Below are 14,824 nucleotides of genomic sequence, written 5' to 3'. Positions count from 1 at the left end.
GTTAGTGTGAGAGCTGAATGTCTTTTTCATTTCCAGTGGGACACTGTTGTGTGTATAGTGCAAGAATTCTATTGTCAGTACATTGCAAGGGTTCCATGTTGCCAGAGTTTTCTGCCTTCTTGAGGTTTCTTGTAGGCATCTCCTCCAGGCACTAACTCTTCGTTATCCTCACAGAAGCCAACTGACTCTAGTTCCCACCAATCCACTCTTTTATAACACTCTTCTTATTGCCTACAGCTGTGGCCAGTTAAAATCAGGCCTGCTGCTGATCCTTAATAATTAACCCAGCTGCAACTCTTTAGGGGGTAAGATTACTTTCTATACCACCTTTATTTACCTATATTCTGTCCCCCTATAGGGCACTATATTCATTCATCCAAACCCTTCTTTATCATTTGTTGTTTGTAAACATTGCTAAGGGCTGTCCCTGTCTTCCTCCTGCTGACAGAGCTGCTCATGGCTCTCTGAACTTCACCCATCATTCTGCAGACATCTGGCCACTGTCGGTCACTCTGCTCACTGGCCTAGGACAACTGGACATTTGTTTTAACACATTTGGGTTGGAATTCTGGTTTACATTCAAATAGGTTATATAAAAACTTAGTAAAATGTCATTTATTCTGATTCCTTGCAAATATTGATGATATATTTTTGCTGAATTCTGGCTTTCATTCAGTAAACCTCTTCAGTTCATCTTTAATTTGCAGATGGCTTTGGCAGTGTTCCAACCTCAGCTTCTGGTGATTGAAACCTGGTGCATGAATTAGATTCAAGATGCAAATAGACTGATTTTGAGAAAGTCTGAATATATGCAGCTGCCTTGTGAAGTTCTAAGTAATGCGATTAGGTCTGAGATTCTTACTGCCAAAACAGCCTCAAATGAATTAGGGGTCCAGAAAAGAGAAATGTGGTGGAATATGCGTAAATGTCTTTAGGAATTTGGGGATTTAAGAATAAATGAAAACCTGGCTCAAATTTTCAGCCGAAAATCACTGATATAAGTAATTTCAAAGGAGATTAAAGGGGAATGTGCTCATGTTGGGGAGGTGTAGAGCTGGGTATTAGGTCTGGAGGAGTGATGTGACACCCCTACTGACTCAGGGGTCTGTTGCTTCCTCATGGGCCGGGCTGATAGGAGCACAGAGGGGCAGCAGGGATATTTGGGATAGAATTACAATTAATGAGTGTAGTAAAAGAGGAGGAAGGGCTAGAAACTCAAAACTAACAAGAAATGGGAACTTGCTTCTCCTTTTCAAGGCCTGAGTTGGAAGTGACTGATAAGCAGCCCTTGAAAGCTCTGGAGATGTCTCAGAGTGTTGAAAGCATCATCCCTGAGTGTGCTAATGCTATGGATGCCAGACTTGGGAAACAGCCACGCAGGGAGAATGCCATTTCTCTGCATCTGCTGTCTTTTGGGGTGACATTTCCTGGTGTAGCAGGGAAGTGAAAATGTTGACTCATTTTCATTGAGATTTGTCTGGGGGGAATCACAGCAGTGCTCAGTGAGGTTGGATTCCCTTCTTATCTCTGCCTTCTTTCCTTAAAAGAGGAAAGCCATTCTTTCCTTAAAAGAGGCTTTTATTTGTGAGGAGGGTTGGGTTTTTTTTAATAAATACCCAACTAATCCCTATTGTATATGTAAATATAGACAGCACAGAGGTCTGCAAAGATTATGGATGCCCCTTTTGGCAAGCAGTATCTTTTAATAGCATTGTGTGCAGTTAATCGGGTTAAGCAAAATTATCAGTGGAACAAGAAGTCCACGTTCAGCAAAGGAGTAACAACCTCTGGAGAGGTTTTGGTTAGTAATATTGGCCAGGTAGCATAGAAAAGTCTTTTTCTTTTTCTTTTTCTTTTTCTTTTTCTTTTTCTTTTTTCTTCTCTTCTCTCCTTTTTTTTGTTAGTTTGTTTTGTTTTTTGTTTTTTATTTGACTCAGGGATGTCTGTGGTTGGAAAACAACAGGAGTAGAGCAAGCTGTTAAATTGCAGGAGCCTTTTGCTGTCGTGTTCCGTAGCAGATATGGCAAATGCTCTTTGCTCCTGGGCTTCATTCAGTGTTTTCTGCCCATTCTGAGGGTTCAGTGCATTGGGAACTGGTTTTAAGGGCTTATACCCTCTCTGCTCATCATTTCTAATTAAGCGGAAGGAGTGCAAGGCATCTCCCATCTTTGTGAAAGACAGGAATGAAGAAATTGGTACAGAAAAATAGGAAGGGCACTGAAGAAGTGTTGCTCTTGGTCATGGAGAAAGCTCATTGCTGTGGGGGTTGTCTGGAAGGAAGATTTCCAGTCAGTGGAGAAGAAAACAATACTTGTAGAGTTTCAGAAATGCCCTGAAATAGGCTTTAAGACAGAGGATCTGTGCCCTGGAAATGCCTGTGTCAGTCAACTCTTGTGGAGGACTGTGAGATGTCTAGCTCAGATGTAGAGGTCTGGAAACATCTAACATTACAAGCACAGGGCCTGGGGAGCTGGGCACGGCAGGACACTTGGTACCACTTGAAGTGAAGCCAAGAATTGTGTGAGATGGGGGCAGTGGGGCTGCAGGGACACAGGGTGGCACACACCTTGCTCCTAGTGGGCTGGAGCTGGGGAAGGGCTGCAGGGCAGGAGGTGTGGGTGCCCCAGGGAGCCAGGAGATCTCTGCTGGAGCTCTCCCAGGATGCGTGCAGGGATGCCAGGCCCACACCATCGACCCCATATTGATGGGCTTGAAGCAGAGGGTGCTGGAAACATTCTGTCCTCTTTTCCTCCCCCTGGCAGGGCTGTGACCAGGGCACCACCTCTTTGACGTCATGTGCATGCACAAGGGCTTCTTTTTGTGCAGGGTGTCCTTCAAAGAGAGCATGTGTAGGTCAGAGAGTTTCTCATTACAGCTTTGCATGGTGCTGCTGATGTGATTTCACTAATTCTCCAAGAACAATAAAGCAAAATTCAGCACACAGGGTAAAGCAAATGCAGATGCCTATTTTTGGTAGCATTTTTCAGGTTACTATTAACCTTTCATTTGAAATTTAATGCTGAGGACTACACATTGATCCTGAGCGGTTTTTTGGAACTGCATCAATTTTCCATTTAGAAAATTGCATTTTTTCCAAGTTTAACCCTATGTGGGATGTTGTTAGTTTTTCCTGAGATACACTTTCCAATGGAAACTTCCTCTTTGGGTCTGAAATTCAAGCAGGTTTTGCCAAATGCTAGGAATTATGATCAATAAAATAGGAAATGCTATATCTGGAGGAGGGACATATTTAGAAGATGAAGGCCAAGTGTAGAAAAGTAATAAAAGAGAGTCTGAATTACAGTTAAAATTAAAACAGGCCTGTGACCAAATGTAAAGATACTGTATGAGTGAATGATAGTGGGAAAAAACATTGAAAGCAAAGCCAGAATAGTAGCTGGCAACAGATAACATCTGGCAATGGATTTGCCATGAAATTCACTTCAGAGAACTGGTGGGTGAAGACAGTTTTCTGTCATGGGGTTGGAAGAAGACAATGTTTAATGTTCCTTTCAATACAAGCCATTCTATGATTCCATGAGGAAATTCCAACATAATGGCAACAATTGCCTCAATTTCTGTGAGGAAATCCCAACACAATTGTTTCCATGAGGAACAAAGGTGTTGTAAGTGTCCCATGGTGCTGTGGTGGCTCCATGGTCAGCCTTCTATATTTGGGAGCTCAAATTCCTGAGTCAGATTAGAGGCTCTGAGCCCTGTAAGCAGCATTAAAGGGCAATTCCCAGTAGACATTCCTGCAAACACTGTGTGTGATGGAAGCTGTGGGTGCTGCAGCTCACAGGGATGGACCTGAGCTGTGCTGGGGGCTGAGGACATCACCATGGCTGCTGAAGTTGGAGCTGCTGGATCATGCAGCTGAACCAGGGGCTCCTGCAGTCACATTCACCAGCACGAGGAGCCAGGCTGGTGAATTTAAAGCTGAAGTTGTAAGCTGCTGCCCTGCCTGTGAGGCAGCACAAATGTATTCTGGTTATTGAATATGGATACAGCTGGGCCTCAGTGTTTGCTTCATAGAATCATTGAATCACAGAATGGTTTGTGTTGGTGAGGGACCTTAAACATCTCATACCAAACCCTGTGCCATGGGCAGGGATGTAAGGGGATACAGTATGGGTAAATGAAGGTGGTATAGAATGTAATCTTATCCCCCAAAGAGTTGCAGCTGGAGCAATTACTAAAGATTAGGAGCAGGCCTGATGTTAACAGGCCACACCTGCAGCAAATAAGAAGAGTGTTATAAAAGAGTGTATTGGTGGGAACTAGGGTCAGTTGGCTGTTGCAAGGATCAGGAACAGTCAGTGCTTGCAGGAGCTGCCTGTGATAAATATCAAGGAGTCATGAAAGGTGATATGGAATCCTTACGCTATAATGATAACTTTTAACGTATAAGACAACACAGGGGCATCTTCCACCATCCTAGGTTGCTCAATGCCCCATCCAGCCTGGCCTCAAACACTTTCATGAATGAGGTATCTACGGTTTCTCTGGGCAATTTTTTTTGCAGATTCTTTGCAGGAAGGTTGGGACTAGATGATCTTTAATATTCCAACCTAGACCATTCTGTGGTTCTCTGGTTTTGAGAGAGTAGCATTGGTAGCTGACAGAGATTTTTGGAGCTATGCATGTGTGCACAACCAAAGGCAAACGTTAATTTGAAGTGTCCTGACTACAGTCATTTATCAGATAAAGGCCATGTCCATAGAGGTGTTTTCAGACACCAACCTGAGTTGAAAGTTAGATAGAAAACAAACAAACAAAAAACCCCAGCCACTCATCCACATGGGAACTGAGCATAGTACAGGGAAAAGTTTTGAAAAGAAACCACACAGAACTCTTGTTCTGCTACACAAACCTTTTGAGTCCTGTGGCTCCTCTGTGGACACAGCTACACCCAGGGATGGGATGATGAGAGGGAATAATGTGTTGGGTCCGTCTCTCCACGAACCTCACCTGACTGGTTAAAGCTGGAGAGCTTTCCATGGAGGGGTGAAAACTTATCTGCCTGAACATGGAAGGAGAGCAGATACCTTTTATTCTTAATAATTTTTGTTAGTGTCCTGAATTTTGAATCTCTGTTGGTAGTTGACAGTTACACAGCCGTTAGAGGGGATGTTTCTGCACTACTTGATGTGCCCCTCACAGCTGCCCCACTTTTGGGACTGCTTTGGCTGCAGAGGGATTGCATTGCTGGCTCAATGTCACTGAAATATGCTTTGAGAAGGTGGCTATGAGAGCAGCCTGCATTGTTGACTCCAAACTGCTTGCTGTAATTTTTTAAAAATCTGATATTAAATAGAAAATGAATCTGAAAGTAAGTGAGAGTCAGAGCACTTCAATATCCTTTTCTTTGCTTCGCTCCAGTCTTGCATATTTAATTTAAGAGACACATTTTTTTTCTTATATCATATGAACTAGGAGATGAATCTATTACATTTGTGTATTCTGCTTGCCTTGTGGCAGATTTTAGACTGAGATGATTCAGGAATATTTTTTCAATGTATTCCTGAAAAATTGCATAATGAGATGAAGGGGGAAAATACATATTATAATTGAGTATATTTGTAGAGTTGGCAGTGTGTTTTATCATATTTCCTGTGTTGGTATGGGTTTGGTTTTTTTGAGACAAATAGTTTTCCTTTCCACTGTGCTGCAAGTTAAGATTCTAAACCATTGGTTGAGCTACAGAGATAATTATTCAGCCATGAAAATATTAATTCCAGAGAAATCAGATTATTATTTGCACCTGGATGCAAAATAGCAAAGGCTTTAATGATGTTTAGGTAGAACTTTATTAACATCTGAATATCTCTGGAGAGCTATGGTAGCAGTAGGAGAAGTATTAAACTCAGAATTGTTTGTTTTTCTGCAAGTAAATGAGGAGAATTGCAACTCTTCTCCATGTGAGCCAGCTGAATATTTGCAGGAATTAACCAATTTGTATCAGAGCCAGCATGGATCCACTCTTATCCACCTTCTCCCCTTTCTTCTGCCCTATCATGTACAATGTTAGTTGCAAGGAAAGGAACAGGAGAAGATTGCCCCCAAAATATCCTTGTGTTCCAGTGTGAGGTACATAAATGTTTTCTGTAGCAGTGTTGATCACTGGCAGGTTTCTGACTGCTTGCAAGCATCATTTGAGAGTGTGTTATTTCTTCTGCTGCACAACCCCTTTTGGTGTACCCTGGAGGACATAGGTATAACTATTTTTTTGTGATGTATGTTATTTCTTCTTAAATCTTGTGATAAATGATTTAAGTCCAGCAACATTGCAAGTCTTCTCCATGTGAGTCAGCTGAATATTTGCAGGAATTAACCAATCTACATCAGAGCCAGCATGGATCCACTCTTATCCACCTGCTCCCCCTTCTTCTGCTCCATCACAATGTCAGTTGCAAGGAAAGGATCAGGAGAAGATTGCCCCCAAAATAATCCCTGTGTGCACAGAGCTGCTCCTCCTAGGGCAGCAGAATTAGGGCCTGATGTCTGCAGTCATGGCAGGAAGGCAGATTTCTGCTGCCCCTTGGGTGGGATTGCTGCAGTCAGAGTGAGCTGCAGCAGCTGGAGAGCTCTGGTTGAAGAGCTCTGTGTCTGCAACCCAAAGCTCTTGTGCCTGGGGCTGCAGACACAGCCACTGCCTCCCCTCCTTGGCTCATGGCCAGTCCTGCCTGGAAAAGACAGATAAACTGAAAGGAGCCCACCAGACTTTATGGATCACCACACCAGGCTGCTCCAAAGCTTCTCAAACATCGAGCCTGTGGCTAAGTTTTCTCATTACCATTCTTTTAGGTGGTGCTTTCATGGGCCAGGAAGGGATGTGCAGTGTTGGAGGTGGGGTTCCCCTGAGGAAATGGAGAAGACTCCATCCAAATTAAGTGGCTAGTTTTCCTCTGTAGCCAGTGGGGAGAAAGAAGTGTTTCTAGGAGGTGGTATCTCCTTGTCCCCTCTGTAACAGGTGTCTACAAATAGGCATGTGAACCCAAATTTGGTACATCTTCCAAATTTGCCCTGGACCAGAACCAATATTTTACCTTGATTAACTGCAGAGGGAGCTGGAGGTGGCTTTGCCCATATGAAACCATCTTATGAAGCTTGCATGTTATTTGAACATGGGTCTGTTCCTTCTGAAGAAGGTTATTCACCATTTCTGCCAGCTCCACCCAAACTGGTTGAGAAATGAGATGTTCCTGAGGTTTATTTTAATCACAAATTTCTGGGCTATGAATTTGAAAACAGAGCTATAAACACAAAAAAAAAGTAATTAAATACGAGTCCAGATTATATGTGGGATCTGAATCAATACTATTAATAAGACAAATAGCTAATATTCTTTCCTAGCTAACTAGGAAGTTTCTTACTCTATTTCACTGAGTCTGCCCAGGGTTTATCTCAGCCCCAGAGACCAGGGGACTGATCTCCCCTCATGCCACAATTTTGCCTTGAGGTGCTCCTCAGAGCTGACCCTGGATGACATTTTCAGGTATCCCCCATACTGGGATTTATCTGCCCTAATTTGCCTGGGATTCCTCTGAAACTGACAAAGAGGGAAGGGCTCTTGCAGGAGGAATCATTCCCATATCTGGAATCCCAGCCTATCATGGGATGACTTGTGCTCAAGTGTGGCTTGCTCCATTGATCAAAGAGGAAACCTCCTTGGCTGCTGTAGATCAGATACTGTGATGGACAGGAATTTTCCATCAATCCTGCTCTAAGAGACTGGGAAAAAAAAATTCCAGTGGAATCTGCCTCCTGTCTATCAAGTGCTTTTGCAAATCCCTCTTCTGCCCCAGCATTTGTGCTGCACAGCATCTGGTGAGAGCTTGCTCTGTGATGAGACATGGCAATCATCAGAGCTGCACAGTGTGTTCCACACCAGCCACTTCCTCTCTGGTTTAATTACAACTGAGTTTGCTAATCCCAGCCTTGATTAATGAGCTTAATATGCAAATGTTATGATGAAACTGAACCTCTTTGTGATTGCTTGCAGACAGATTACCACTTCGAGTACACGGAGTGCGACAGCAGTGGCTCCAGGTGGAGGGTGGCTGTCCCCAACCCGGCTGTGGAGTGCTCTGGACTGCCTGACCCCGTGAGAGGGAAGGAATGCAGTATGTTGTGACTTCTCATTTTACAGACTGTTACTGCTTTTTTGTGCTGTTTACATTTGTAAGGTTGTCACTGATGTCCCCAGTTTCCCTGAGTTGTCCTTCCCCTCCAAGCCAGCTTTCTGCCTGCTGGAGATGTGGAGCAGGGATTGTCTGTGCAGTGTATCCATGAAAGGCACTGTCTGCTGCAGGTACCCTTGTATGCTGATTCACAAACACATCTCTGACAGCATCCTCCAAAGAGCTGTGGTTGCTTGTCTTGAGCTCCCCTGCTCTCCAGTTTGCAGCTCTCCAGTCATTTACAGCTGTATTGGCCAAAATGGTGACCACCAGTGGTCAAACTATATTTGCACAGTGTCCACATTTGCGTTATTTCCATTATTTATCTAATTTATAAACAGAATTTCATTATTTAGCTAATTTATGACCTGAATTCTTTACAAAGAATGGTAAATGTCTTATTTGCCTCCGTTATTTTTATGATAAATCTCCTGCATTTTATTTATTTATGTGTTTATTTTTTAACAATTTGGAGTGTTTTCATATCACTTGGTTCTGCCTTTTTTTTAATGTTGAAACACTTTTTTGCATCTGGGGGATATAAACAAACTGCTGCTCTGCAAACACAATCCTCACTGTTTCATTGCTCCCCAGTCTGAATGCTCTTTCCTATCACACTTCCTTGCTCCAGCAATTCTCTCCACAAAAGATCCTAGCAGTAATTTATACCTGAGGGTATAAATTATTGTATCTGACAAACAGGATGAACAATGGCTATGTCTTTTCAGTTCTATTGCAGCAGATGTCAGATTTACTCACTTCTGACTCTGCTCCTCTAAAGGTTTATTTTCATTTCTCTGTGTTCCAGTGTGAGGTGCATAAATGTTTTCTGTAGCAGCGTTGATCACTGGAAGGTTTCTGACTGCTTCCAAGCATCATTTGAGAATGTGTCATTCCTGGTATTTGGATTTAGTTTCCAAGGTTTTAAATGTGGAATCTCTGTATATCCTTCGGATGGGCTTTTTCAATTACAGAAATCTAGACCTGAGAAGCACCTCAGGTGATCCCATAGCTCACCCTCCAGCCCAAATAGCTGTAGTAGCAATGACTGTCATTCATGGCTGATATTTGGCTGGGCTGTTTTCAGGCACCTCTTGTGATGAAGAGCCCAGAAGCTCTCCAGATATTTGCTCATATATTTAGTTCTTTTCATTTTCCCTCCTGTTAAAGATTTTTCTGCTGTTGAATCTCCCTTGTTACACTTCAAGCCTATCACTTTTTGCTGCCTGCACTATAAAGGAGCTGATAGTTTTATTTCTTCTGCTGCACAACCACTTTTGGTGTACCCTGGAGGACATAGGTATAACTATTTTTTTGTGATGTATGTTATTTCTTCTTAAATCTTGTGATAAATGGTTTAAGTCCAGCAATATTACACTATCCTCAACTTTCTGCTACAGATCTTGACAAATGGTTCACTTTCCTCTCCATCTTCTATTGTTTGTGCCTGTTTCTGGTCTTAAATCAATTCCAATGAGAATTCAGCTGGTTTATAACAATAGATGAATCTGGCTTTTCAATATCTGGCCCCTGCTAGACAAGGTGAAAACTTTTCCTGGGAGATGGGCTCTGATATTATACACCAAAATACAGGATTCTGTTAAATATACTGGAAAACTTTTCTCCTTCTTGTAGTGTTGCTGTTAAATCCCATGGCAATTCAGCTGGTTTGAGAAGCAATCAGATGTTTGACTTTTTTACTGAACCCCTCAGATCCCATCTCCCTGGGCTCTTGGAGTTGTATATTTTCTTTCTGTGTGTAGTAAATTAACTGGCAGCAGGGGCTGTCTGGCTATGTCCTGATGGCAAAAGTAATTTTAGGTTTTCTCATCTCTTAGTCTTTCACCTTTTGCTTAAAGAACAACCAATCTTTCAGCCTGAAAACATGAATCTGTCAACAGCAGTCAGTCACTGTGGGAATGTGTGGGGAACACCTTTCACATTCAGCTTGGTTAGTGTAGTGGTTTTTGCTGTAAAATATTTTAACCAGCAGAGAGTTTGGCTGACAGTCCATTCTCCAGTGGGTGGGATAAACTGGGAGAGGCAGCTTTTGAAAAGTGACTGCCCAAAAAACCTCTGGAGTTTGCACGTGGGGTCTGTTGATGATGAGTTGTGTTGAAGGTGCTGACAGATATCTCCTTGTCACATTCTCTAAGCTGGTGGCTTCTGTCTCACCTGACAATGCAGCAGCTGTACCAAGGACATATTACTCTAAAAGCATGAATTTCTGCAGCCTAAGGAAAACAAAAGGTTCTGTATCTGAGGCTTCTACAAGTCATGTTCTTTGTGGATTGTGTGCAGAGTGAGATTTGTGCTGCAGGCTTGGCCAGGGTTTGCACAAAACTCACATTATTGGCCCTTTGAGATGCATTCCTTCTCTCAGGCCTGGTGCTATTTTATCCCAAGGTCTATGAAGAAATGCCAGAACTATGCCATATCCTCTGAGCTGAATCTTTCTGGACATTCTACAAATTTATTCAGATTCTCCTACATCTTTCAAGTCCTACCCTATGCCAGGACATAGGAACTGGGGCTCGTTCTGGAATTTGGTAGAATCCTGGAGTCCCCTTGGGTTTCTCCTTGGTCCTTCAACCTGCAGAATCAGGGCCTACAGTAAAATCACTCTGGGTAGGACAATTTCCAGCTTCCAGTTTCCCCCTTCCAGAGGTCTGCTATCTTCAGAAGTTGTGTTCAGCATCTATTAGTCCTGAGATACCCTGTGGCCAGCAATGTCTCTGCCTTTAAGAGAGGGTTGCACTTGTATAGCAGTTGCAGTTGTGAAATAGCATGAATTCTTACGGTGTTTTTTTTATTGTTTCCTTGGGGTTAGTAGAGCCCTTAGTGGACACAATGGTATGAGGGAATCTCTATGAGAAAGTGATTTCTTTTAGAGCACATCTGCCATCACTGCTGACTTCACAATGTTTGCAGTTGTTTCCATCTACTCAGAAATGCTGCTGGTTGGGAATATCTGCCGCTGGTCTTTACTGCTCCCTGAAAAGAGAAGTGATGTGCAGTCTGTCATTAATTTTGAATCCTGAGAATACTGTGCCAACCTCTCCTTCTTCCAAATGTTCAGCAGTCGCTCTCTTTAAATTGTGTCTGAACTAGAAATGTGAAAGATGGCATAACAATATGTTAAATGTCTGCTGCTTTGTAAATAAGTCTAGACTGTGGCCTCTAGTGGAGTGGAAAGACATTTGAGATTGCTAAAAATGTGTTAGCTCAGGTGCTTCCTATATCTGGAGCAATTGGACTGTGGCATCAGAGCTCAGTTGGTGTCCCGAGATGTGCTCATGTTCAGGATGTTGTGTTTTACTGCTTCTCATTTGGATGAAACCATTTCAAATTACCTTGGGTGTCTCTGTGCTCTGCTGCATTTTGGAGCACACAGTGACCTGCAAATCACAGCTGACTGTGTCCTGCTGAGCACAGCCTCAACATTCCCTGAAACTGCTGTAGGCTCCAAAACCTGCCAGGATCCTACCCCATTTTTGAGTCTTCAGAAACTTCATCAGCACAGCTTACCTGCAGAGAAGAGAGTGTCCTCAGTAGACAGGGCTGTCATATTTTGACTGCTTTGTGACCTGGTTACTAGGAGAAGGATTTTTATATTTTTTTCTTTCTATGAGCACAGAGCAGAGGAATGATCCACCTTCCCCTCCTGCTGCCCTCCTGCCCTCCACATATCTCCCATGTAGGTGGGAAGGAAGGAGGAGGCTGACATGAGAGATTTTTGTGGTGCTGTAGGAAGTCCTGCTAAGCAGTGACCCAGATATGTGAGGGAAGCTGCAGCAGCAGCTCTGCAGTTGCAGCGTGCCCTGTTCTGTATTTCACCCCCCTCTGTTTTTTCCTTCCTCTGTGGGGCTGCAGTCATCACCACTTTCAAACCCTGCAGCCTGTGTGCATGGTGTGGTACCTCTGTGGGGCTGGCCACAGCTGTGTCACCTGTGTCATGGCCACACCAGACTGCTTGGGCATCTCTCTGAGGTTTCTGTTTGTTCAGAGCTGAGTCACATTTCTGATGCTGCCACATCATGGTTGCAAGGGTTCCTGTGAAGAGATGCATTAAAAATCCAGAAAGATTTTGGCCAGGGAAAAGGTAATATTTATTACTCCTAGAGCTCTTCTGGCTCTCCTCTGCTTCCCATTTAAGGCATCCCCTCTGGGCATCTTCCCAATACTGTTCTGGAGGTCGGGTACATACAGGGAGGTGGGAGTGGCAGACAGAGATCCTCCTTCTGCAGAATCCAGACTTCTGAATCACTCCTGACAGTTGGGAGTGTGCTTTACTAATTTGATCTCCTTCATTTTTAATTACCACAGATCTCCCTCTGATCCCTCCATGAGTCTGATAGCAGGAAGGGAGTTTAGCTGATAAGGATCACTGCCATCAGGGCAGTTTCTTGGCTTTTTAAATGGAAAATATTGATGGCAGTCCCCGGGAGCAGCATCCTTTAGGGCTAGGCCCTTTTCTCCACCCCCGATGGCTGGGATCTCTGGGAGCCCTTTGGTTTGGTGTGGGGCTGTAGGCAGTGTTTAATGGGGACTTTTTGAGATTTGGCAGTGGGAGCAGCACTTGGCATGGTGCTCCTGCTGACACTGCACTGCAGTCTGTTTTTGTGGCTACCATCAGGCTCTTCTGCCAGCCTGACCATATGCTGCATGATTTACAGTCCAGACTCTGAGTTTGGACCTTCCCTTCCCTTCCCTTCCCTTCCCTTCCCTTCCCTTCCCTTCCCTTCCCTTCCCTTCCCTTCCCTTCCCTTCCCTTCCCTTCCCTTCCCTCTTCCCTTCCCTTCCTTCCCTTCCCTTCCCTTCCCTTCCCTTCCCTTCCCTTCCCTTCCCTTCCCTTCCCTTCCCTTCCCTTCCCTTCCCTTCCCTTCCCTTCCCTTCCCTTCCCTTCCCTTCCTTCCCTTCCTTCCCTTCCCTTCCCTTCCCTTCCCTTCCCTTCCCTTCCCTTCCCTTCCCTTCCCTTCCCTTCCCTTCCCTTCCCTTCCCTTCCCTTCCCTTCCCTTCCCTTCCCTTCCCTTCCCTTCCCTTCCCTTCCCTTCCCTTCCCTTCCCTTCCCTTCCCTTCCTTCCCTTCCCTTCCCTTCCCTTCCTTCCCTTCCCTTCCCTTCCCTTCCCTTCCCTTCCCTTCCCTTCCCTTCCCTTCCCTTCCCTTCCCTTCTTCCCTTCCTTCCTTCCCTTCCCTTCCCTTCCCTTCCCTTCCCTTCCTTCCCTTCCCTTCCCTTCCCTTCCCTTCCCTGAATTTTTTGCTGAAAAAGAGCTGAAAGGGTTCACATTTTGACCTCATACCATCTTAATATATTATCTCTCTTATTCCACAGAATATTAGTTCTTTTTTGCCATCCTAGGCAAGAATAGGTTGTACCTCATCTCCTTATCTCATAAATGTCTGCTCATTTTGTAGTGCTGTGAGCATAATAAAGAAATTATAGTGAAAAAAGTAGAGCATTTTTAAAGGAGCTGGATTTGCTGTGTTCAAGAGCTGATAGGGTCATTATTATAGTCAGCATCAAAATTCCAGTTGTAATCAGGATGATTTCTTAAGAAAAGAGACAAAAAAAAAAGTTGATAATATAGAACTTGATCATATTATTGGAACAGGATGCCCAGGGAGGTGGTGGAATCACCATCCTTGCAAGTGTTGAAAAACCATTTAGATGTGGCACCTGGGGACATGATTTATTGCTGGAGTTGGCAGTGTTGGGTTAATGGTTGGACTTGATGCTTTTAGATCTTTTTTTCTGGATTCTTTTAGGTCTTTTGCAACCTCAATGATTCTGTGGCTCTGCTTAGCAAAGTGCACCTTCACCTGGTGCCACTAAGGTGGGAGCAACATCTTTGAAATCAGAAATGTGCTTCAGTTTTGAAGATATTTGTGTGAGCCTGTAGCAAATGAGAAATGTGAAAAGCTCCACCGACTTCATAAAATAGGCTGTCTTCAATTACAATGGGCTTTACTGGAGTCTGAGAGCAGAATTTGACCTGATTTATTGCTACTGAGCTGTGTTTGTTGAGTGTATTCTAACTTGTGTAATCTGCTCCCAGGATACCACAGGAGGAGATAGGGATCTTCCTGCTAATTGCAGACTCATTTAGGCAAAATGACCATTTTGAGGCTGTTCACTTTATAACTCTTTAGGGCAATTTAAGTGATCAGCAGGAGTTTTAGCATTTTTCTTTCATAACAGAAAACTTAAATGAAGGTTTTGAGTTTGATGTTCTCTCAGTCTTTGGTAAAGTTGGATATCACAAGCAGGTAAGAGCTGGGCCTGCTCCTCACTCCCCTGGAGTCAGGAGGCATCTGCAAATTTTGTGTGCACACACACATTAATGCAGGGCTGCCATGGAGCAAAGCTGTTCAGCTAGCAGGGGTGTGCACAGCACAGTTTGAGAGTTGCTATTGAAAGGCTGTGATTTAGCAAAGCACTCAAGCAGATGCTTATTCCTGTTGCTCTTTGAGCATCCCTGCTAATTCATGTTCCTGACTCCAGCCAGGTATGTGAGTCTTACTGATGCTATTAGGTTTCTCACCTGGGCTGAAGCTTGACTTCATGGCATTTCCATGAGACATACCCCAGTTTTACAAGTGTTTCTTTCCAGAATTTTTACTCTGTGCATGAGCAAGGCTCT

General features: G+C 43.8%; 1 protein-coding gene across 2 annotated transcripts in view; it reads left to right on the top strand.

Annotated features, from left to right (window-relative positions):
* Positions 1-14,824, top strand: part of ELAPOR2 (endosome-lysosome associated apoptosis and autophagy regulator family member 2) — a 110,677-nt gene that overhangs the window by 51,865 nt on the left and 43,988 nt on the right. The window contains exons 1-2 of one of the 2 annotated variants that reach the window (XM_064702979.1): positions 4,301-4,365; positions 8,006-8,126. Coding sequence is in view for 1 of the 2 variants with exons in the window: in XM_064702978.1 (XP_064559048.1) it covers positions 8,006-8,126 (121 nt within the window). In the remaining variant the exon portion in view is untranslated. Of the gene's footprint in view, positions 1-4,300; positions 4,366-8,005; positions 8,127-14,824 lie in introns of those variants that run through there. The other variant, XM_064702978.1, reaches the window with a different exon arrangement.

The sequence above is a fragment of the Zonotrichia leucophrys genome, chromosome 1A (assembly GCF_028769735.1).
Source record: "Zonotrichia leucophrys gambelii isolate GWCS_2022_RI chromosome 1A, RI_Zleu_2.0, whole genome shotgun sequence".
In the NCBI taxonomy this organism is placed as follows: domain Eukaryota; kingdom Metazoa; phylum Chordata; class Aves; order Passeriformes; family Passerellidae; genus Zonotrichia; species Zonotrichia leucophrys.
The sequence above is the reverse complement of the archived record's forward strand: the minus strand, read 5'-3'. Positions and strand labels throughout refer to the sequence as shown.